This window comes from Barbus barbus (genome assembly GCF_936440315.1).
Source record: "Barbus barbus genome assembly, chromosome: 16".
Classification (NCBI taxonomy): domain Eukaryota; kingdom Metazoa; phylum Chordata; class Actinopteri; order Cypriniformes; family Cyprinidae; genus Barbus; species Barbus barbus.
The window spans coordinates 5200838-5227010 of record NC_136744.1 but is presented as its reverse complement, the minus strand read 5'-3'; the positions used below and the strand labels follow the sequence as shown (position 1 = coordinate 5227010).

General features: G+C 37.2%; 1 protein-coding gene across 1 annotated transcript in view; it reads left to right on the top strand.

Moving 5' to 3' along the window:
* LOC306882817 (calcium uniporter protein, mitochondrial) overlaps positions 1-21395 on the top strand; it is a 78333-nt gene extending 56938 nt beyond the window's left edge. The window contains exons 3-9 of the mRNA XM_079437730.1: positions 2420-2483; positions 7074-7244; positions 13006-13110; positions 13203-13363; positions 15690-15893; positions 16024-16140; positions 16935-21395. Of these exons, the coding sequence (XP_079293856.1) occupies positions 2420-2483; positions 7074-7244; positions 13006-13110; positions 13203-13363; positions 15690-15893; positions 16024-16140; positions 16935-17015 (903 nt within the window). The 3' untranslated portion in view covers positions 17016-21395. The remainder of the gene's footprint in view (positions 1-2419; positions 2484-7073; positions 7245-13005; positions 13111-13202; positions 13364-15689; positions 15894-16023; positions 16141-16934) is intronic.
* The last annotated feature ends 4778 nt before the right edge of the window (positions 21396-26173 follow it).

Here is a 26173-nt window from a genome sequence, read left to right as displayed (position 1 = left end):
TTTCCACGTCTCATTTGCATATTTATTTATTTTTTTGTGTAAAAAGGGTTTTCAAAGTTCATATGCCTTAATATGCAGTCACCTTACCAAAATTTTGTCACACAATTTTCATTGTCGATGGTGTAGTGCAAGACGCAGCTCACACAGAAGTCATTTTCACACCTAACACCTTCCTGTTGGTCCATGTGCTGAATTTGCATGACCAATTTGAGCAAATTCTGCTGAAAAGTTAGCTAAGCAATATTAAATATCATTGCACCTTTAAAGGGATAATTACGTAATAATATATTCTGGTATCATTTATTCACGTTCGTGCTGCTCTAAACTGCTATGTCCTTCTTTAGTGGAACACACATGAAAAAAAAAATAATAATATTTGAAGAATATCCTGGTCACTCTTTTATTAAAGGGGTCATATAACATTGCTAAAAAGAACAGTAATTTGTGTATTTGGTGTAATGCAATGTGTTTATGCGATTTAAGGTTAAAAAAAACACATTATTTTCCACATACTGTACATTATAGTTGCTCCTCTATTCTCCGCCTTTCTGAAACGCGTCGATTTTTACAAAGCTCATTGTTCTGAGAAGCAAGGCGTGCTCTGATTGGCCAGCTATCCAGTGAGTTGTGATTGGCCGAATACCTCAAGTGTGTGACGGACATGTTACGCCCATTACCATGTTGTGAGGCCGTGTCCCGGCGCTATGAGACTAAAACAATAAAACCCATTATAAATGAGGTGTTTGTTGCAGCCAGTGGGGACATAATTACTGATTATTATAACTCATACGATCTTTTTACGCCACGTAAATATTGCCATGTCTGCATTCGTGATTGGAGAAATGACAAACAACAAGCATGACTCTACACTGCTCAAAACTCACATTTGAATAGTTGGTGGCAAATTCTTTAAATATGAAAACATACTTACAGGCTGTGAGTCAGAAGCGCCAGACTGTCCTTGCAAAGTTGGAATTGCCCCACTTTATAGAAACAGCCTTTGAGCACAGCTGGCAGGCTATTCCCAGGTTCAGGAAACAGTCCTTCGTAAAATGCGCTACACACACTCGAATATTTGGGTTGAACTGTTCTGGAACAGTGTTGTAAATACAACTTAACCACTGATTTCTAGTTGTGTCCTCTTTTGGAAGCCCAAACAACGTACTTTTGCTTTCACAACAAAACCTAGCTTCTCCACGACTTGGCGCCGGCGGAAGCATCAACACTACAGCGTGAGTTCTGCATTCTTTCATTGCGTATACGTTTGGGCGATGTTATGTTAAATCTTCCCACACAGTGACATAGACATGTGGGGGCGTGTTTAAATGAGACGTTTTAGGAGGGCGTGGCAGTCTCTTAACTTTTGTAAGGAATATCTCTTTGGTTTATCTATGCACAAACAGCTTGTAACACTCCAAAGAGAAAGGAAAACTTGAAATCGCATCATATGACCCCTTTAATCTAATCAAATTGAGGATTCGGACAAGGGATAAGTCATTAGGACCAGGGATAAGGGATTTGTGAATGAGTTGTTCAGACCAGCTTTGTGAACTGGATCAGTTGATTAATTGAAATGATCTGACTTAATGTCAATTTATTCATGATTCTGACTTCTTCTATAAACTGTCCTCAACGTGGCAATAAAAGTAAAGGTGGATGTCAAAATGTGAATAATGACTGTTAATGAAAATGCCATCGTATAATGTGAGAAGACTTGGATTTATAGTGCACAGTGTCAACTTTTATGATTCTTTTTTGTCTTCTGGGAGATTTACAGCCCCAGTCCCCATTTACTCCTATCATATTTAAAGTGTGACCTCATATTTACCGTATGTGTTTTACAGAAGAAGAAAGTCATGTTTGGAATGACATAAAGGAGAGTTAAACAATGACAGTGTTTCCATTTTTGGGTGAACTATTCCGATAAGTTTTGAATCATGTTGCCATTTCATTCATTAGTAGTATGAACCTCAGTCAGCTTTGTTCTTCATGGCACCTGTTTTTAGTCCGTGCTAAATATATGAAGACAAAATCTTACATTTTCCATGATTCAGTGGTTCCTGCCTTTGTGTATTTGTTCAATACCAGTGTGTGTTGCTCCGTGTTAACCCCCATCATATTGTGAAGACAAAACATTTCCATTTATCCCCTAAAGGATTGTTGTCGAGCACATAAACAATGTAGCACATACAGCAACTAACTACTCAAAATGAAAAAAGCCCATCTGTGATCTCATTGCCATCATATCTCACACGCTGCAGTCAGACAAGCATGAACAAATGGGGAATGTCTGCAACCATTTAAACAGACTCAATTGTTCAAGCAGTTTAATATCAATGTGTTTGTGTAGCTGTAATGCTTAAAAAGATTGTAAGACAAATGACGTCTCTCTCGTTCTCTCTCTCTTCTTTGGTTGTAGGGCTGGAAGGGCTCCCCCTCATGGCAGGGTCAAAGACTACTGTGTTCACCCGCTGCTACAGAAGGTGAGTGATCAAGTTCATGCTCTCTTTATTTAAACACTTGCAAATACTTGTGAGTATTTGCATCATTGATATGGCTTACAAAGTAGGGCTCTGCCATGAATACCTTCCTCAGAAGCATGTTTTTGATCCAGTTTTCTCCAAAGGCATGCCAGAATATGTTTATTAAAGCGTTCAAAGCCTTGAACCAATCCAGCCAGTTTCGGGAACATACAGTATACTCAACAAACATTTGGTTTGAAATAAATATTTGAAAATCTGGACGAAAAGACAAAGTGACAAAAATATATGTACTTAACATCCTTAGTGTATCATACTTAACTGTATCAATTGTAAGTGTAATCAAATGTTACTGAGTCTGGATTTACTGCTTTAATACTATAATATCCCACATTAACTAACATTAGCTAACCTTCAAAAGCTATAAAGACTAAAGCAATTTCCAGTGGATTATGCTTCAGGATTGTATTTACATTTACGTTTATCTAAAGTGACTTGCATTGCATTTGAGGTACACATTTGGTCATTCCTTGCTTTTGCTTGGAATTGAACCCATGACCTTGGTATTGCTAATGTCATGCTCTACAGTTTGAGCTAGAGGATGGATATTTCATATATTACATATAGAGTGAGAAATTCACTAAACACAAGTTAAACAAGTATTAAGAAAATTAATAATTTACTGGTAGTCTTGGAAAGTTATCATGTTATCACTATAAATATATTTTCATACTGAGATTTTAAATGGCATTTTTACTTCTGGGACTGTAATGTTGATCAGTGTGTTCCATTTAAAATCAGATGTGGGATATTCCTACTTATTATCTTTGGCATAATAGCTTTCTGTTGCTCAGAAGATGACAAAAAAACAAACAAAACAGCAATATTATATTTAGCTGTGCAGGTGTTCGACAGTCGATAAAGAAACCTCCTAGCAACTGCGATTAAGAATAAAGGATGCTGTGCAATGCATAGTGCTGTGATATACACTCATCGGCCACTTTATTAGGTACACCTGTTCAATTGCTTGGTAACACAAATTGCTAATCAGCCAATCACATGGCAGCAACTCAATGCATTTAGGCATCTAGATGTGGTGAAGACGACTTGCTGAAGTTCAAACCGAGCATCAGAATGGGGAAGAAAGGGGATTTAAGTGACTTTGAACGAGGAATGGTTGTTGGTGCCAGATGGGCTGGTCTGAAACTTCAAAAACTGCTGATCTACTGGGATTTTCACGCACAACCATCTCTAGGGTTTACAGAGAATGGTCTGAAAAAGAGAAAATATCCAGTGAGTGGCAGTTGTGTGGACGAAAATGCCTTGTTGATGTCAGAGGAGAATGGGCAGACTGGTTAGAGATGATAGAAAGGCAACAGTAACTCAAATAACCACTCGTTACAACCAAGGTATGCAGAATACCATCTCTGAACGCACAACACATTGAACCCTGAAGCAGATGGGCTACAGCAGCAGAAGACCACACCGGGTGCCGCTCCTATCAGCTAAGAACAGGAAACAGAGGCTATAATTCGCACAGGCTCACCAAAATTGGACAATTGGAAAAACGTTGCCTGGTCTGATGAGTCTCATTTCTGCTGAGACATTCAGATCGTAGGGTCAGAATTTGGTGTAAAGAACATGAAAGCATGGATCCATCCAGCCTTGTCTCAATGGTTCAGGCTGGTGGTGGTGGTGTAATGGTGTGGGGGATATATTCTTGGCACACTTTGGGCCTCTTACTACCAATTGAGCATTGTTTAAACGCCACAGCCTACCTGAGTATTGTTGCTGACTATGTCCATCCCTTTATGACTACAGTGTAACCATCTTCTGATGGCTACTTCCAGCAGGATAATGCACCATGTAACAAAGCTCAAATCATCTCAGACTGGTTTCTTGAACATGACAATGAGTTCACTTTACTCAAATGGCCTCCACAGTCACCAGATCTCAATCCAATAGAGCACCTTTGGGATGTGGTGGAACAGGAGATTCGCATCATGGATGTGCAGCCGACAAATCTGCAGCAACTGCGTGATGCTATCATGTCAATATGGACCAAAATCTCTGAGGAATGTTTCCAACACCTTGTTGAATCTATGCCACGAAGAATTAAGGCAGTTCTGAAGGCAAAAGGGGGTCCAACCCGGTACTAGCAAGGTGTACCTAATAAAGTAGGTGAGTGTATAAAAATGTGCATTTGTTTCATGTCTTATGAACTGGTCAGTGAAGGAGACTAAATATTTAGTAAACACATTCTGAACCGGTGTTGAGGAAGATAACTGTAACCCGCCAGACTACAAGCTATTCCCAATGTAATAGTTAAACTACAGTCAAGCCATTTTTGTTTACTACTCTGCAGTGTGCAATGTCTTTTTAATTACATAACCTCAAAAATCGGTGCGGCATGATCTCAATTAGAGTTAATATTAATCTCAATTATTTGCATCTTGCTACAGCACATACTGCCAATGTAACTAACAAAACAGAAAAGATCTTGGGTGATCATTGAAATAAACATTTGAATGAAGCGATTTGCTTAAATTAATCAGACTTGTTTTCCCCTGATGTAATTCCCTGAAACACATCATGAATGAATTAAGGCCTTATTCTGAAATAATTTTTTTGTATTTTGTCCAAAATTCTGTGTCTGGATTCCTTTTTAATAGTTTAATTAAATTTCAATAATGAAAGTGACGTGAGGCCAAGTATGGTTACCCATACTCTGAATTTGTGCTCTGCATTTAACCCATCGAGGTTCACGCACACAGCAGTGAACACACCACCTGGAGCAATGGGCAGCTGTTTATGCTGCGGCGGCCGGGGAGCAGTTGGGGGTTCGGTACCTCAGTCGTGGTATTGAGGGTGTAGAGCGCGCTGTACATTCACTCCCCCACCTACAATTCCTGCCGGACCGGAGACTCGAGCTCGCAACCTTTGGGTTACGAGATCGACTCTCTAACCATTAGGCCACGAGAGTCGACCTCAAAAAGATGTATAATTAAGTGATTTCATTATTCTTTAACAGTTTAATAATTAATGAAAAAAGTAACAATAATAGGACTCTGACATTTCAAAAATATTGTTCTTTCTTCTCTTTGATTCTCTGTGTTATTTAATACAAATTAATGTGAAATGTACTTTTTTTTTATTCATCTTTTAAATGTATTTTAAAAAACTCTTTTAAAATGTATTTCATTTAATAAAATTCAAAATGTAAAAAATTCCTTTCGATTTTTTTTTTTTGCCAAACAAAGTGTTTCGCAACAAAAGGTTACAGTTTAAATTAAAACATGGATGAAAAATTGTGTGATAGTGGGACATTCCTTAAAAAAATAGTATTTCAATAAACTGTATTATTATTATTGTTATCAATAATTTGAGGAGTTGCACTGCTGTACAAGAATACTATATTTGTGTCATAATTTCTTAAACCAGACTATTTGCGTAGTTTATAGAGAAGACTCTATTACTCTGTCACAGTGTCAGAGCCGCTGTCTGATCTGGGATGTCCTGCTTGTGCTACGTGGCTCTGCATGGGCTCTTTTAACCTGCTGTTCTCAAACCAGGAGCTCATTCTGGAGAAACTGATGCAAAACAAACCTAGTTCGCTCCCATTATAATCACTCAAGCTGTCTACACTGAAAAAACCTGATGCAACGTGCGTTCAGCTGACAGATATTCAGTTTGTATGAATATCACATCGCACTTTCATTTTACACAGACTGGGAAAATAAATTATTTTATGTGGTAATAGCATATGTTTGAATTAATTGCTTTGAAGTTTATTCATTATGTATTTAAATCTCTGCGCATTAAATAAAAAATAGCTCTTGATGGCGTGGATAAGAATGCTTTGGATATTAAAATAGGTTCTTAAAACTCAAGTCCATAGTTACAGGTATTATCTTTCAGCTCTAATGTCACTGGAAATGTGCGTAAATAGAGTAAGGTCCATCACCCTGAGGGGTCTGAGTGACACGTTTGAACAACTCCAGTCTTTATCATCCAGACATCAGACCTCACTGCAGAGCATCACGGTCCCCCTCAGACTCATTAAACATAACAACCGCAGTAATGAGGCAGTTTATAAATGGGACGCGTTGCCACAGTTCTTCTGGATTGAATCGGTCTCAGTTTGTTCTGTTTCTTCATGTGATTCCAGACAGACTGGATGATGATCAGATCAGATCTCTGTGTGGAGCACTGGCTGTTGTCAGACAAAAATCTCACTGGATTATTACAATTAATGGCAAAATTAATGTTTGGAATTAATGATTTCCTACTGACAGACTACAGCAAAAGATAGAAATAAATGACTTCAAAACATTTTGAATTGCTGAAAATACTAGTGTTCTAATCATTTTTGCCACCACTGTATGTCTCTTACACACTTGTACAAACTCTCAGCAGACAGAGTCATTATTTTGCCATTTAAATGTCCTTAATGAGTTTGTGAATCTTTCTTGGTAGTTTTTTGAAGGCTCAATTAATTGCTTGTGAGCTCTAACTGGTCTACACTATTGCCATCCATAAAAAGCCTGTGTAATTTGGTTACTATACATCTAATTGCCCTTTATGTGTCTGTAGACGTTACAGTGGCGTATCAGAATGGCTTGCCGGTGATCTCCGTACGTCTGCCATCCCGACGAGAACGCTGCCAATTCACCCTCAAACCCTTGAGCGACACAGTGGGGGTTTTCCTTCAGCAGCTGCAGGCGGAGGACAGGGGCATCGATAGAGTCGCCATCTACTCTACAGGTCGAGTACAACACATCAAAATCTCTGAAATCTAAAGCCAAATCTAGATAACAGTCAAGTTTTGATTTAACCTTGTGCTGAAGCGTTCCCAGATATTTATAGGGTTTACATGACAGTTGTGATCAACAATGTTGGGGGTAACTCATTACAAGTAACGCGAGTTATGTAATCAGATTACTTTTGTTCAAGTAACTAGTAAAGTTAAACTAGTAAACTACTTTTTCAGAAAAGTAACGCCAGTTACTTTGTTTTCCCATTTATTGATTGACAAGTCTCCTGTCCCCATGTTGGGAGAAATCGGAAGTACAGAGGTGTTGTGTGCGCTGTGTGAACATGATGTGACTGTCGTTCTAGACTAAATGTCAACATATATTAATTCATCTCACTCACAAAAAAAAACAGATTTAGTATTCCTCAAAATTAATTAAAACAGTGAAATGCAAACCAATGTTAAATAACACAAATGTATCTAATCCCATTTTATTAACCAATGTCTTTGCTGCTGACCTTTGATGATCCAGTTCAACCATACTAAACTGACTTTAGATAAACTAACAATTGTGCTTCATTGTTTTTTTTTTTTATTGCTGAAGAGTGTTGAACTTTCTTCTCCTGGGTTCTTCTGTACAGACGTGAATTTACTCTTCCTTCAGCCTGAGGTTTATTCATGACACTGTTTGGTGTTACGTTTGCTATAAATAGAACTTCTTATATTAAAAACAATCAAGCCCTGCTCATATTTAAAAAGTAACACAACAGTAATGTAACTCATTACTTTCCATAAAAAGTAACTAAGTAACGTAATTAGTTATTTTTTAGGCAGTAACGTAATATTGTAATGCATTAGTTTTAAAAGTAACTTTCCCCCAACACTGGTGATCAATTATATCACCCATGACATTCTTAATTCTTTTCTCCATGAATGAATGAAAGTGGAAGGTGATTCATACAAAAATTCATATTACTTGTGCTGTAATGATTTATGTTCTATGTGACTTCACAGGTATTGTGCAGTACTACCACGTACTGTATGTATGTACTATGGACTCCCTTTATGGTGTTTTATTGTCGTCCTGGAGCTTGGCAGTTTAAATCACCATCCACTTCCATGGAAAATCAATCTTGAATATTGTGTCTAGTCAAGTCAATATTATTTGTATAGCGCTTTTAACAATGCAAATTGTGTCAAAGCAGCTTTACATCGGCTTGATATAAAGCTTTATATCAGCTTTACAGTATTTAGACGGGAAATAGTTTGTCGAAATAGTGTCATTCTCCTCTGGCCAGACAAAATCAGCAGTTTAAATCTAGGCTAAAGCAGAATCAGGTTGTGCAAAGGACTCATCTGGTTCCTGTGGTCTTGTCCCGATGGCCGTCTTGGAGACAGGGTCTTCACTGGGGATCAGTCTCTGGGGCTCATCTAGGTGTCCTGGCTGTAGAGGTCATCTCTAGGTGCTGATGCACCATCTGATCTGGATACAGTCTGGATCTGGGTGGCTACTGTTACATCGGAATAAGAAAGAAACACACTAATATTAGCGTAGATGCCATTCTTCTAAAAATGAAACAAGTACATTGGGTGTTTTGGGGAGTGTTCCCGGTTCCGGTTGACCCAATTAATGCAGCCTAACACTCCTTTAACGGATTTGAATTATAGAAATGCGATAGTGTATTATGTGTAAGCCAGGTTAAAGAGATGGGTCTTTAATCTAGATTTAAACTGACAGAGTGCTTCCCGAACAGTGTTAGGTAGATTGTTCCAGAGTTTGGGCGCTAAATAGGAAAACGATCTCCCGCCCGGAGTTGATTTTGATATTCTAGGTATTATCAAATGGCCAGAGTTTTGAGATCACAGCAGATGTGAAGGACTATAATGCGATAAGAGCTCACTCAAATACTGAGGTGCCAAACCATTCAGGGCTTTATAGGTAATTAGCAAGATCTTAAAATGTATACAATGTTTAATAGGGAGCCAGTGCAGTGCTGACAGAACTGGGCTAATGTGGTCATACTTCCTGGTTCTAGTAAAAACTCTAGCAGCTGAATTTTGAACCAGCTGGAGTTTGTTTATTAAATGTGCAGAGCAACCACCTAATAAAGCATTACAATAATCTAGCCTCGAGGTCATGAACGCATGACCTAATGTTTCTGCATTTGACATTGAGAGCATAGGTCGTAATTTAGATATATTTTTAAGATGGAAAAATGCAGTTTTATAAATGCTAGAAACATGTTTTTCGAAGGAAAGATTGCTATCAAAAAGCACACCTAGGTTCCTAACTGATGACGAAGAATTTACAGAGCAGCCATCAAGTATTAGACAGTGATCTAGATTATTACATGCAAAAGTTTTTGGTCCAATAATTAACACCTCTGTTTTTTTCAGAATTTAGCAGTAAGAAATTGCTAGTCATCCAGGTTTTGATATCAACCATACATTCCGTTAGTTTTGCAAATTATTATGTTTCATCAGGTCACGAATATATATAGAGCTGGGTATCATCAGCATAACAGTGAAAGCTAACACCATATTTCCTAATGATATCTCCCAAGGGTAACATGTAAAGCGTGAAAAGTAAGGGGCCAAATAATGAGCCTTGAGGTACTCCATACTGCACTTGTGATTGGTATGATACCTCTTCATTTACTGCCACAAAGTGATGGCAGTCAGATAAGTACGATTTGAACCATGCCAGTGCACTTCCTCTAATGCCAACATAATTTTCTAGTCTATTTAAAGAATGTTGTGGTCAACAGTGTCAAATGCGTTGCTAAGATACAGTACCACTATTAAAGAGATACAACCACGACCAGATGATAAAAGCAGGTCGTTTGTAACTCTAATGAGAGCAGTCTCAGTACTAAGATATGGTCTAAAACCTGACTGGAAATCCTCACATATATCATTTTTCTCTAAGAAGGAACATAGTTGTGGTGATACTACCTTTTCTAATATCTTTGACAGAAAAGGGAGATTCGAGCTCGGTCTGTAATTAATTAATTCTTTGGGGTCAAGTTATGTTTTTTTTTTAATGAGAGGCTTAATAACAGCCAGTTTGAAGGTTTTTGGGACATAATGACAATGATGAGTTAATAATATTCAGAAGAGGATCTATTACTTCTGGAAGCAGCTCTTTTAGGAGCTTAGATGGAACAGGGTCTAAAATACAGGTTGTTGGTTTAGATGATTTAACAAGTTTATACAATTCTTCATTTCCAATAGAAGAGAATGAGTGGAATTGTTCCTCAGGGGATCTATAGTGCACTATCTGATGCGATACTGTGGCTGACCGCTGCATGGTTACAATTTTATCTCTAATAGTTTCACTGTTGGAAGTAAAGCAGTTCATAAAGTCATTACTACTGTGCTGCTGGATAATGTCTGAACCTGCTGATGTTATATTTTTTGTTAATTTAGCCACTGTATTAAATAAATACTTGGGGTTGTTTTTTTTTCTTCTAAAAGAGACGTAAAGTAAGCAGATCTAGCAGTTTTTAATGCTTTTCTGTAGGATAGGGTACTTTCCTGCCAAGCAATACGAAATACCTCTAATTTTGTTTTTTTCTCCAGCTTTTGTGGTAGAAGTGATGGTTCTATCATATTTGTAACAAGGAGTTGGCTTTACAGCTTTAGCTATATGGAATGTACACAAAACTAGATAATGATCTGAGATATAATCGCTCTGCTGCAATATTTCAATGCCACTGACATCAATTCCATATGACAGTATTAAATCTAGAGTATGATTTCGACAATTAGTAGGTCCCGAAACGTGTTGTTTAACACCAATGGAGTTTAGAAATGTCTATAAATGCTGATCCCAACGAATCTCTTTCATTATCAACATGGATATTAAAATCACCAGCAATTAGGACTTTATCTGCAGCCAGCACTACCTCAGATAGAAAATCTGCAAATTATTTAATAAAGTCTGCATGGTGCCCTGGTGGCCTGTATACAGTAGCCAGTACAAACATCACAGGGGATTTATCATTAACACTTGTTTCTTAGGATAACTTTATATGAAGCACCATTACTTCGAACGAATTATACTTGAAACCCGACCTCTGAGAAATACTGAAAATATTGCTATAAATTGTGGCAATACCTCCGCCTTGTTTAAAGTAATGTAGTCGTCTGGTTTTAGCCAGGTTTCTGTCAAACAAAGCACATCTAGTTTATGGTCAGTGATCATATCATTTACAAAAAGTGCTTTTGTAGAAAGGGATCTAATATTCAATAAGCCAAGCTTTATCATTTGTTAATCTGTATTATATCTGTTTTTTATTTGTTGAACATCAATTAAATTGTTACTCTTACTTTGGTTTGGATGCTTTCTGTATTTTCTAGTTCGGGGAACAGACACAGTCTCTATAGTGTGATATCTAGGCGAAAGAGTCTCTATGTGCTGAGAATTAACTGATTTCGGTGACGTGAGGCGGCTAGCACACGGTCGGTTTAGCCAGTCTGTCTGCTTCCTGAGCTGGGCCCCAGTTAGTCAAGTATGAACTCTAAGACTATGTGCCATATTTCTAGAGAGAAGAGCGGCACCATCCCAAGAGGGATGAAGACCATCTCTTTTCAACAGGTCAGGTCTGGCCCAAAAATTCTTCCAATTGTCTATGAAACCTATGTTATTCTGTGGGCACCACTTAGACATCCAGCCATTGAGTGACGACAGTCTGCTATGTATCTCATCACCCCGGTAAGCAGGGAGCGGACCAGAGCATATTACAGTGTCTGACATCATACTTGCAAGCTAGTCAGCATATCTAATATGTTGTCTTCTGTTAAACACACATTCAAGCAAACATTTAAAGAAATTTAATATGCTGACTAAGGCTGCCTTAAACAAAAAAAACATTAAAGGCAGCAATATTATTATTACTTTATTATTACAGAATATTATTACAATGTAAATTTACTGTTTTCTATTACATAAATAAAGGTAATGTAATTTATTCCTGTGACAACTGAATTTTCAGCATCATTACTGCAGTCACATGATACTTCAGAAATCATTCTAATATTCTGATTGGCTGTTTAACAAACATTTATTATGATTATCATGGTTGAAAACAGTTGTGCTTCTTAATAGTTTGTGTAAATAGATTTTTTTTTTTTTTTTAAAGAACAGCTTTTATTTGAAACATATTTTAAATATTTAATGTGACATCAATTTAATGCACACTTGCTCAATAAAACTATACAAAATAATAAAAATAAAGATCTTACTGACCCCAACGGTAGTATACAAATGACACAATGACAACAGTTTTTTTTCATTTTTTGGTGAACTATCCCTTTAAGAATAGTCAATGTAGCATTGCACCTTCAAACGCATTCATTGTTCTCAGCTCTAGGGGCACAATTAAATTCAAATTTAAGTTATTAGCAAATTCTTTTGTAATCCACAAATCGCAGATGAACGCAGAGTCTCTGACATGTTTAATTGATAGTACATCATCTAATCTAATTGAGGAGCAAGACTCATTTGTAGTCTGTGCAAACCGCATATTTGCTCTGTTTCAAGCTCAATTATTCCCGTCTGAGAGGCACTTGAGATGAGCGAGAGAGGTTATGTGCTGTCTTTACCTCTCTCTGTCTCACCTCAGATTGGAAATCGCTTCTTTTCCTGATGAGCATACTAACGCAGAGCAGGAAACCTTTGTGATAAGCATTGAGATTGGCTCTCGTATTACGTAACCATTTCAGTGAGAGGATTGCATTCCTCTAATTTCCCTCCTTCTCTCTCTGTAGATGGAGCAAGAATGGCGTCCTCGACAGGAATTGACATTTTACTAATGGACAGCTTTAAGCTAGTCATTAATGATACAACATACCTGGTGCAGCCGCCCAGGAGAGGTGAGCCTGCCCTGTTGCATTGTGGGTCATTATGTGCAAGACTTTACAGAGGCCCAGTGGATTTTTTGATATTCTGTGGGCATCTGTTGCAGATCTGCTACCGCACGAGGAAGCAGATCGACTGAACGATGTCAAGTTCTTGGTGCAGCAGCTCTACACCACCCTGCACATAGAGGAACATCAGCTCACCAAAGAGAGAGAGCTGATTGGACGACTGGAGGACCTCAACTCTCAGCTCCAGCCCTTGCAGAAGGTGAACTCTTTGGATTAATGTCACCAAAACACAAAACACCTGACCAATTTATTCTTCTCAAACAAGGTTTTTTGCACCTATTTAACCTATTTTGCACCAAAATACCATAGATACACGTGGACATGTCTGGTAGAAATTATTACTTGAGAGATTATATATATATATATATATATGTATGTATATATGTATATATATATATGTATATGTATATGTATATGTATATATATGTATATGTATATATATATATGTATGTATTAAAAGGTAATTGTAAGATTTCAGAGTTTAAAATAGGAATGTGACAGTTATAAGAGAGCCACATTGTGAGATATAAAGTTGTGATTTAAAAGAAACGGTAACACTTTATTTTTGGGTCTCTTATCTAGTTGCTTATTAGCATCCATATTTCTGGAATATTAGCCATTTATTAGCAGTAATTAAGCACACATTAATGCCTAATTCTATATGACCTTATTCTATATCCCTAATCCTACCCAATACCTAAACTAAACTACCTTACTAACTATTAATAAGCAGCAAATTAGGAATTTATTGAGGGAGAAGTCATAGTTAATAGTGAATTAGGGTTCCCTATTCTGAAGTGTTACCAAAGAAGCAAAGTCACAATTGCAAAATTCACTTACAGTATGTTTTAATCTGAAATCCCAGTTGAAAGATATAAAGTCGCATTTACGAGATTTCACATTGCAAAAATGAAAATAAGGTTGCCATTACAAGAAACGGTTACAGGATATAGAGTATGTGCTGCAATAATAATGGCAAAATGTGATATAAAGTCATAAATGAGATACAGTATATGGTCAATTACCTTTTTAGTTTTTTTGTACTCTATGGTGCCAACAGTCAATTTTTTTCCAGCAATGCTACAGAGATGTAACTTGAAGTAGCAATGTTATGCGACGGCTGAAGTGAAGACAGTGGAGCGCTCATGATTCATCTTCTGTCAAAGAAAATGGAGAAGTTAATGTTACTGTATGCAGTTTCCCTGCTCTTGATGATTCGTCTCTGCCCACATGCAGAGATATAATGAAAAATGATCCGTGGAAAACAGAAATAGTCGGCATTCTAAAGTGAGTTTGATTCCTGCACTGATAAATAATCTTGTTCACAATATGGTGTATTACGAACTGTTGAAATTTGTGTACACCGTTTTAGCCCTGCATTATGTAAATTTACAGTATAGTATATCATCTGTGATGAGGTATTCAAAAGCTATGGACAATAACAGTTCACTAATAACATTATGGCATCCAGCAGAATAGGCACTTTGACCAAGAGTACAACCACTTGATTCAATTCCAGTCTTATTTCTGTCATATTTAAAGTGCCAAACCATGTGATGCATGTTTAATATGATAATAAACGTAATTTGGTCATTTAGATGTGTATTTTATCTGATTTGGGAACTACTACACTGGTTATGTGGTTGCCTCTTCAGATGAAAAAATCTCACCAACTATTTTTTTTTTTTCTGCGTGTGATTACTGAACATCTTAAAATGCATGCAAAAAAATATATTTTAAGACTTTTCAGTGTAAATGGAATCATAAACTGGAAAAATAATTACGTTAATGAATTTATGTACTCCATTTCTTATTAGTTCCACCAACCACTGAACCGCACACACAGGATTGTGGGAAATCATAGACCGCGAACGGAACATCTACAGTGATACTAACACACATTATCTGATCATAATGAGAACTGGTAATTAAGCTGAGAGTCTAATTGCACAGTATACTGAGTGTGTAGAAGAGAGGGTTTTTACACACTGAGAGCTGTCTGAATACTGCTAATTTTGTAATTGCAAAGTTTTGTTAAAGCAACTGAGCCTTGTTTTTTGGGAGTTTTGTGTTCGTCAGCATTAGAAAATGAGCAAAACTGAACTAATAAAGCCAACAACAATTCCTTTGAAGGGACTGAAAACCTCACCGACTTTAGATCGGACTGGCCACTGTTTGTTTGTTCCACAAGGACAGCAAAATAAAAAGGTTTATTAACTCTTAAATGGGAGAAGGTTGTGTGTCTTTAGTCTTCTGGTGCATTTTGATATTAATGTGACACATTCTTGATTAACATTTGCCTAATTTTACGGAATCTTACATATAGTACTTGTCTATCCACAAATGTTTATAATTTATGAACGTGTGTGTGTGCGTGTACCATATGTATGAGAAATTCTTGTGAATGATTTGTCATTTGACTTTTCAAAACATAGCAAAATATAGTGTTGACAGCCACTGAACAGTAGTGTGCTGGTAATATTTTTGAATGTTTGCAATTTAATTTGTAATTGACTTTTTCTCAGGTTAGAGAAGAGCTGAGTAAGAAAGCAGAGCGCAGGACTACATGGGTGCTGTGGGGTGGGATGGCATACATGGCCACACAGTTTGGCATTCTGGCACGGCTGACCTGGTGGGAGTACTCATGGGATATCATGGAGCCCGTCACGTATTTTATCACCTATGGTACAGCAATGGCAATGTATGCTTACTTCGTGCTGACACGTCAGGTGAGCAGCTCCAGCTCTTTATCCCCGCGACTTGCCCTGGAAGAATTTCACAAGGTCCCTGTGATGAATACACGGGTGCCACGGGAGGAGGAGATCCATCTGACCTCTCTGCTGTTGTTCTCTCACACAGGAATATATTTACCCAGACGCCAGGGACAGACAGTACCTGCTGTTCTTTCATAAGGGAGCGAAGAGAACACGTTTTGATATTGAGAAGTACAACAAACTGAAGGACGCGATTGCTGAGGTAAGCTCATTCACACACAAATGCTCCTTTCATTCTCTTAAAGGAACAGAAAACTGTTGTTGGACTGTATACTCCGTAGACATGTGCCGGTGTTCAATATTATGGTTTAGTGCAGGAAACAATATGTATGATTTTGTTAGCTTGGATATACAGCGAATACAGCATTTTTTTTTTACTTACAGCATTGTTATGGACCGCAGTGAATATATTTGACTACTAAATGCTGTTTAAAGATGATATTATTCCCCTTTATAGTAATATATTCATAATGTACTTAATTTTCATTTTAATCAGCAACTGTTCTGTCACATGAAATGCTAATAGTTATTTTGCATATTCAGCTATCTATAAATCATCATTTATTTGAGGATTAATTTTCTTTAAAAAGTTCAAGATTCTTTTCTTTTTTTTATTTATTTTATAGTTTAGTTTTAAATGTTGCTGTTATAAAAACGAAAACGTCACTCATGACAATGTTTCTCGCCTGTTTTGACAAAACATGAATGTATATATATTAGAATGATTTCTGAAGGATCGTAAGTGTGAGGTGTGCAATACAGGCAAAGAACTGCCTGATTCTGCTTTCTACATATTGTTTTTGCCATCAGTCATTAAAAGAAAGCTAAAGAACCCTTCAATTAAACCCTTTTGTAATTTTTGTAGCTTTTATTTTGAAAGTCTGATTTGCTGTATGGAAAAGAACCGCATGGACATTCTCTCCAACATCTCCATTTTTAGGGTAATCTGTTCCTTTAACCAAATTCATTCATCCTTATGTTCTTTCTGTGCTTCAGGCAGAGTTGGATCTAAAGCGTCTTCGAGACCCGCTGCAGTTGCACCTCCCTGTCCTGCAAATCAATGCCAGCAAGGACTGATGAGAACCAGAAGCCCTTTCTGCCTCTTTGAGTTTTGTTTTGTGTCTCTTTTTATCTTTTTGTTTTATCTCTACAACCTCAATGAAAAACCATATCCACAGCAAGCTTCATAGTTTTATCCTTTTTATCGTTTCTTTTAATTTGGCAAGTCTATGCAGAGAAGAGATACAATTAAACGAAATGACAAAACTACATCCCTGAATGGATGGCAAGGACAGATGCTTTAATTTCGCAACAGGACCTCACGGAGAAACAGTTGAGACATTGGGATTGAACCAGAACATCGCTATGAGACAATGACCCCACGTCATGCATGGGAAACAGACTTTGAAATCTAAAAACCATCTGCTCTTGGGTTGAACAGTTTTTTCCACATTGGAGTACTGCTGATATCCCTCTAACTCTGACACTTTGCAGAAGAGATTTCGGGATGTGGTGCTCTTTTCCATCTCAGAAAAGATCCGTTTACCATCAAGCCAGTCCTCTTGTGGCTGAAACGCCTGAGCGAAACCCTTTTGATTTCTTTCTCGCTTCCTTACGGGCCTGTTAAGAGCTGAAGACAGATCTAACAGCTAAAATATCACTGTGTGTTCTATTATTCCAAAAAGAATCAAAGAATCAAAGAATTTTGCCACTTTTTATTTTAAAAGCCATATTATGTTTATGATGATGGAAAAAAAGAGAAATGAGTAGAAACTTTTCTTCTTCTCATTATTAGATTTTAATTTTTTTTTAACCATGCCACCAGACATTACATACAGTATCTGCAGCTGCTCTGATATTTTATTTTCTGAGATCCCCATAATCAAATGAAGCTCGAATAGTCGCTGTGAGCATCTGATTTTTTTTCTTTAGAAATATGATGCACTCCATCGGTTTACATGTTGATGAGAAACGCACATACACACGGTTGCTTGGCAGATGGATCCTGTTTAAAGGTCTTCTCTATCCTCTATAAATCTTCTTTCGAACATCATCAAATGACATTTTCCCACAGTGCCTCACAGCATCTGCTGCAGCGTGCTTGTTACGAAACACCTGTTTATCAGACGCGATCCAAGAAAATGACCCATCGAACGGTCCTTAGGCAGGTCACTGTGTAAAGCGTGATTTATTTTTCTGGAAAAAGGTTCCAGGCGCGATCGATTTCCCATCATTCATGTGGCGTTTTTAGCTGCATATATCTGCCAAGTCTTCTGGAAGATGCAGAGAATGTGTAATATATTAGATCTAGAATTAGGGTGTGTTTTGCACACTTCGTGGCATGCTATAGAGAGAGAGCGTCGCATCCTTTGTCTATATGTGCTATCTTTAGCCGACAGCAATGATTCTAGATGGGTTGAGCTTGATCGTCAACATCGTTTTCATCGGTTTTGCCATGCATTTTCAGTCCCGTTATTTATCATATGAGATTAAATATATATATATTTCACTTTGTTTTCCACAAAAATGGGCAACCAGCCTATTTGAATCTAAGGGATGTGAAATTGACTTGACTCTTGTTGCTCTCTAACAAAATGATCATATCAAGGAGTTTTTTGGGCATTATCGTGACCCATAATCCTGTTGTCTATTGTGGGTTTGCCCTACACTCTCAGACCCCCGTGGAGAAATAGCTCTGTTCTGTAGCAGAAGTCTGCTCATTATGCCCGGCTGTCCATGTTTGTGCCATTAAGCGTTTTTAAAGCCATATTCATGTTGCGTTTGTGTCTTTATAGGTGGAAGGGGCACATAGAGTCTCAAATGCCCTTAGCAGCAGCTTGTGTCCATTCTTACCATGTGTTTCAATATTACAGGGTGAGATTCCAGCCTACAGCTCTAATAGAAGGAACATTAAAGAAAGAGTTCCTCCAAAAAAAGTTGTTTCTGTGAAACTCAAAAGGAGAAATTTAGTAGAATGTTCGCGCAGCTCATTTCTATACAACATTCATACTGACCACGGCTGTCAAGTCTTCATTATTTAATATGACTCTATATTCCAAGTCTTCGGAAGCCATTCATAAATTGAAGAACAGATTGACCTTATTCTAAAAATGTTGATTTAGTTTCATTTTTAGATTCAAACACTGCTTCATATTTCAGTTGCAAAATGGGGAAAATTGTTAGCAGTTGATGACTGAAATTGATAATTCAACCAAAAATTACAATATTTGTTAAATTTTAAGACATTTATTTCTTTGAAATGCAAAAAAAAGGATAACATTTCTGTTCATCCATTGAAAGTTCATCCAACCAAAACTTCGATGTATCAAAAAGTACAAAAAACGTTTGTATATCAAGTGGTTTAATTCAAGTTTTCTAAAGAGACATGAGCGTTTATGAAGAAGATATTTAATTTAGTCTTTTATTAATTCTTTGTGCAATGCATATAAATGGAGCTCATCAAATATGGTAAAAGGAAGCTCCACATTATTTGCTTAAAGTCTGAGAATGTCAAGCATTCTTGTGTGACACAAGAACAAACAAAACTGGTACATTTATTGTAACGTGTCACCAATTAATTGTGTTCATCATATAAAGTAATTGCGTCTAATTGGATTAAATCACTTGATTCATATGGATTGATGCACCAATGTTTTTGTTGTGTGGACTTTCAAAAGATGTACAAAGATGGGAGAATGTTAAAAATATCATAAGGGTGGGTAAACTTTTCAAAGCTATTGTATGACTTCAGGAGACCTGGAATATAGCCTAATGTTTTAGAAAAAAAGGAGATTCTTCAAATTTTCTCTGTTTTGTGCTTATTGGGAATAAATAAATAAATGTCATGGGGCTGGAATGACATTATGGTAAATAATGACAAAAGTATTTGGGGATCACAATCCACAATTTGGATTTTGCATGTCTGGCTAAAAGTGTAGGTGTTGTGATGGATGCCCTTTAAGAGTGACTATTTATTGTTGGTGAGGAGTTCAGGTCAATGGGATGTGCTTGAGTGATTTACCTTGTGATTTAACACAGCAAGATCTGAACTGTAGGTGATTTTTTTTTTTTGTTGTTGGATAACAGCCTGATAACTGCATTATGCCTGACCCAGTTGCTTTCAGGGGAGATGCTTCTCTCTTTTATCTGAGTTTGTTTGAACAGGGTTTATCGGATTGTAAGCCCTATTATAAAATGAAATTCAAACTATGGTTCCATCACTCTAGACGTAGCTGATGGGTACAAGACACATGCATATCAACTATTGGTCCGGAAACAACATTGGGGCATAGTTCTGAACCTAAGCATTAATCACCCTAAAGGAAATGAGCGACTGATTATATCAATGTTCATCATCCTACACCTCAAGCTTAAAATCTGTCTGGTTTATAAAGGATCAATAAAGAATGTTGACCGAAGGCAGAATCAAGGTCACTGTGCACATTTGTGACAATATGCAGTTGGTGTGAGCATCTCGTCTCAGACTTCATGAAATTTCTGTTCATGCATAACCTTCATCCATAGCAGTCAAAATCAGCCGACGCATCATAAGCATAAAAACATCCATTCTTCTTCACTTATGTGATAAACAGTCATAAATTCATCCTTTATAAACACACTCCAAAGTCATTTCTGGGCAGAAAGTCAACCATCTCACTCTCCAAGATGCCCAGTACACTTGACATCCCTCGACCTACTGAACATCTATAAGAGGTCTTGGGTCTGGTCATTATCTGATAAGTTGAACTACTTCTAGTTTATTTGTAGGATTTTCTGTTTGTTTCAGGGTTTTTTAAATAATAATATATCAAATATATTGAATCTATTCTAAAGCGGGTGTTGCATGAATGTATGTTTACATGGGGAAATTATATATAAATGAATCAAAAAAGCAAAGATTATTATGAATGCTGATTGCAGATTAACAGACTCCTGGTTCATCAAGAGTATTTTTTTTTTTTTTTTTTTTCAACCAATCCCTCACCCTTCATGATCCAGCAGCAAGCACGCTCTTGGCAGCTGCAAGGATCACCTCTACATTGTCTTGTTTTTAGCCTCTCTTTGCTCTCTCAATCTCAAAGCTGCTGCTCGATCGCTGCAGTGCTGCCTTTATTCTGATCTGAAAACAGAGAGTATGGAAGACCTGACCTTCTCAAACATCTTTCTTTAGCGCCTTATTATACTCCCACACTGATTATCCTTTAGTTATGTGTATCATTTTAAAGTTTTCTTCATGTGCACTTAAAATTAAAATTATATTTTGGGGAAAAAAGGTAATGGGTTATGCTGAATGAAAAACATTTTTCATATTCTCTCTTTGTTCATTTTGTCATTGGCATCGGATGCTGTAATGTTAGAAGAATTCAAAAATGACAATGTAAAATCCTGTATCATTTATGAAATGTGTATAAAAGAGAAATGTAATTCAATTATCAATAAACACTTATCCAGTTTTGGAACCGGTAGTGATTTGATTTATTTATTGTAAATTCAAATTATTTATAATGCAACATTTTAATGCAACAGTGTTGTGACCAGTTACAGAACATAAAATACACACATTCAGTTATAAAGCAGAGTATATATTATAAATTAAATCTTGACCACTGTTCACTGCCATTATAAAGCTTGGAAGAGTCAGGACTTTCTTTTTTTTATACACTCACCGGCCACTTTATTAGGTACACCTTGCTAGTACCGGGTTGGACCCCCTTTTGCCTTCAGAACTGCCTTAATTCTTCGTGGCATAGATTCAACAAGGTGTTGGAAACATTCCTCAGAAATTTTGGTCCATATTGACATGATAGCATCACGCAGTTGCTGCAGATTTGTCGGCTGCACATCCATGATGTGAATCTCCCGTTCCACCACATCCCAAAGGTGCTCTATTGGATTGAGATCTGGTGACTCTGGAGACCATTTGAGTAAAGTGAACTCATTGTCATGTTCAAGAAACCAGTCTGAGATGATTTGAGCTTTGTGACGGTGCATTATCCTGCTGGAAGTAGCCATCAGAAGATAGGTACACTGTAGTCATAAAGGGATGGACATGGTCAGCAACAATACTCAGGTAGGCTGTGGCATTTAAACGATGCTCAATTGGTACTAAGGGGCCCAAAGTGTGCCAAGAAAATATCCCCCATACCATTACACCACCACCACCAGCCTGAACCGTTGAGACAAGGCAGGATGGATCCATGCTTTCATGTTCTTTACTCCATATTCTGACCCTACCATCTGAATATCGCAGCAGAAATCGAGACTCATCAGACCAGGCAATGTTTTTCCAATCTTCTATTGTCCAATTTTGGTGAGCCTGTGTGAATTATAGCCTCTGTTTCCTGTTCTTAGCTGACAGGAGCAGCACCCGGTGTGGTCTTCTGCTGCTGTAGCCCATCTGCTTCAAGGTTTGACGTGTTGTGCGTTCAGAGATGGTATTCTGCATGCCTTGGTTGTAACGAGTGGTTATTTGAGTTACTGTTGCCTTTCTATCATCTCTAACCAGTCTGCCCATTCTCCTCTGACTTCTGACATCAACAAGGTATTTTCGTCCACACAACTGCCGCTCACTGGATATTTTCTCTTTTTCAGACCATTCCCTGTAAACCCTAGAGATGGTTGTGTGTGAAAATCCCAGTAGATCAGCAGTTTTTGAAATACTCAGACCAGCCCGTCTGGAACCAACAACCATTCCACGTTCAAAGTCACTTAAATCCCCTTTCTTCCCCATTCTGATGCTCGGTTTGAACTTCAGCAAGTCGTCTTCACCACATCTAGATGCCTAAATGCATTGAGTTGCTGCCATGTGATTGGCTGATTAGCAATTTGTGTTACCAAGCAATTGACCAGGTGTACCTAATAAAGTGGCCGATGAGTGTATATAACTTTGATGGTATTCATCTGAAAGAAGAAAGTCATGTACACCTAGGATGGTTTGAGGGTGAGTAAATCATGGGGTAATTTACATTTTTGGGTGAACTATCTCTTTAATCATCCATAACAATGAGAAAAACCAAACAATATAGCAAACAGGAAAAGATTGTTGAGCTTCACAAATTAGAAAGTGGCTATAAAAAAGAGCTAAAGAACCGAAAATTCCCATTTCCACCAAATCTGCCTGAAAGGGAACATGATTCTCAAGGATCACAGCTGGAGAATTGCAGAAAATAGTTGAGTCTCTGGATCAGAAAGTTAAAAAAATACAGTATACTTGAAACAGCACCAATATCAATGTTTTTTTTTTTTTTTTGGAGGGTTTCAATTAAAATGAAAATGCTCTCATCCAAAAACAAACTCCAGCATATTCTTTTGCAAGACACTACTGGAACTTCAAACTGGAACGGGCTCTATGTTCAGAAGAAAATTACAAAATGAGATGAGCTGGAAATCTGAAGGGTCTTGAGAGATCCTGTATGAAGGAATTGTCTCTGATTTCTTGTCAGGTTCTCCAAACTCATCAGGCAATATAGGTGAAGACTCAGAGCTGTTCTCTTGGCGAAAGAAGACCGCAAAAAGTAGACCTATTGAATAAAAGGGTATCATTAATTGTGGCCAACGTGTATAAGAGAGAGAGAAATAAATATTCTAACTCTCCAATTAAAGGCTAGGTTTTTGTATTTTGTTTTTTAAATAAAACATCAAAAGGATTAAGCTTTTCACAGGTTTCTTGTTCATATTTACCAAGGGTACCAATAATTCTGACCGCAACTCTATATGTAATAAGTTTCCATGTGAACTGGACTCTGTCAAAATAACAGTGAATACTTTGTTTCTAATTAAGCTGCAGCACTTGTTTTAGAGTCATGTTTACCTCAACAATGATGTTTGCCTTGACCTACTCGACTCCTGCTTCTTCCCACATTTAGCTCAACTTCCTACCAGATAGCAGACTTCTGTTTGTTCACAGTGTCCAGCAGCATACTCTAAACTGCATTAGTATGCAATCAAATGCCCTTAAAGAAGATGTATCTTCTCTACCTATGTGAAGAAAGCTAGACTGTTTTTCTCTCATGGTTTCATTCTTGCAAGGCCTGCATTTACTCTGATATTTTGTGACTGATCATAAGCAACAAGAAAACAGGATTACTAGGTAGGCTCTTCTTTACTTGAATGTGAAGAAAACACTAAAAAAGACACATCCATGCTTGTTAAGCTGTAAGACTAGAGAAAACCAGCAGCACCTCTTCATTCGTCAATCTCCTCTCTTCTGTCTCTGCGATAACCTTCAGACACTTTCCTCCACTCCGTGCTAATGATACCAGTGATTAGCACATTGTCGTGCCTTTCCTGTGCTGCTGTGAAGGACAAAGGAAAGACGACAGACTTCACAAAGTGCAAAGCTTAGTCTGACTGATTACCGATTAATGGATGACTTGAAGGAGTATTTATCTCCAAACTGATAAGACAAAGCAACTGAAAACTATAATAAAAGTATTTTATTACTTGTATTCCAATCTTTATGAAGCCATACGATATCTTTGTGTAAGAAACAGACCTAGATTTAAGTTTAAAATGTAAAAATTAGCTGTTAATGTTAGTTTATTGTTATGTTTAACTAATAATTTAAACACAAAAATGTTTTTCTCAAATACACGTTGGACACAATTATTGGCACCCCTAGAAATTCTTATGAGTAAAATATCTCTGAAGTATATTCCCATTCATATTCACAATTTTGAGCACTCTAGGGTGATTATGAACATGAAATTATCCAGCCATGGCTTCCTGATTCCCAGAAATATAAATAGGAGGGAAAACAAAGCCCAAATTCCCTTAATCATCCATCACAAGGAGAAAAACCAAAGATATATATAAATATATTTCTGATGTACAGCAAAAGATAATTCAGCTTCACAAATTAGTGAAGTGGCTTTAAGAAAAGAGCTAGAGCAGTGAAAATTCCCATTTCCACCATCAGGGTAATAATTAAGAATTTCCAATCAACAGAAAATGTAATGAAACTGCCTGAAAGAGGACGTGTGTCTATATTGTCCTAATGCACGGTGAGAAGGAGAGTGGCTAAAGACTCTCCAAGGACCACAGCTGGAGAATTGCAGAAAATAGTTGAGTCTCGGGACCAGAAAACCTTAAAAGAAATTGTCAAACAGCACCTACATCACCACATGTTGTTTGGGAGGGTTTCAAGAAAAATTCTCCCAGCTTATCCAAAAATCTCCAGCATATTCAGTTATCAGACAGGACTGGCACTTCAAATGGGACTGGCTTCTATGGTCGGATGAAACTACAAAATGAGCTTTTTAGCAGCAAACACTCAAGATGGGTTTGGTGAACACAGGGTTAAAAAGTACCCCATGTGTACAAAATACTGCTGTATTTTTGATGTTGTGGGCCTATATTTCTGATGGAGGTCCTGGACATCTTGTTTAGACACGTGACATCATGGATTCTATCAAATACCAACAGATAAAAAATCAATAAGTGACTGACTCTGTTAGAAATCTTATAATGGGCCATGTTTGGATCTTCCAACCATACAATAATCTAAACACAAACCTCAAAAACAACACAAAAACGGGTCACTGAGCACAAAACCAAGCTTCTGCTGGCCATTCCAGTCCTCTGACCTGAACCCTGTAGAAAATGAGTGAGGTGAACTGAAGAGAAGAAGCACCAACATGGAGCTGTGAATCTAAAGGATCTGGAGAGATTCTGGATGAAGGAATGGTCTCTGATCTCTTGTCAGGTGTTCTCTAACCTCATCAGGCATTATAGGAGAAGATTTAGAGCTGTTAAACTGGCAAATGGAGCTTTCAAAAAGTACTGAATAAAGGGTGCCGTTAATTGTGGCCAATGTGTATTAGAGAAAAACATTTATTTCATAACCCCCCCCCACCCCCTCCATTTTAAATTCTTATTATCCAATGAAAGGTTAGATTTTTTTATTTTTTTATTTTTTAATAAATGATCAAAAGGATTAACAATGCAGATGAATTTCACAGCCTTCTTTGATCATATTTAATATTTAAATATATTTAAATGTTTAACTAAATATTTAAACATTAATAAATTTTGGGTGTGTGTTTTATTTGTAATATATATATATATATATATATATATATATGTATGTATGTATATGTGTGTGTATTTTAATTGTCATTTAAATATATCTAAATTACGACCTATGCTCTCAATGTCAAATGCAGAAACATTAATTCATGCATTCATGACCTCGAGGCTCGATTATTGTAATGCTTTATTGGGTGGTTGCTCTGTAC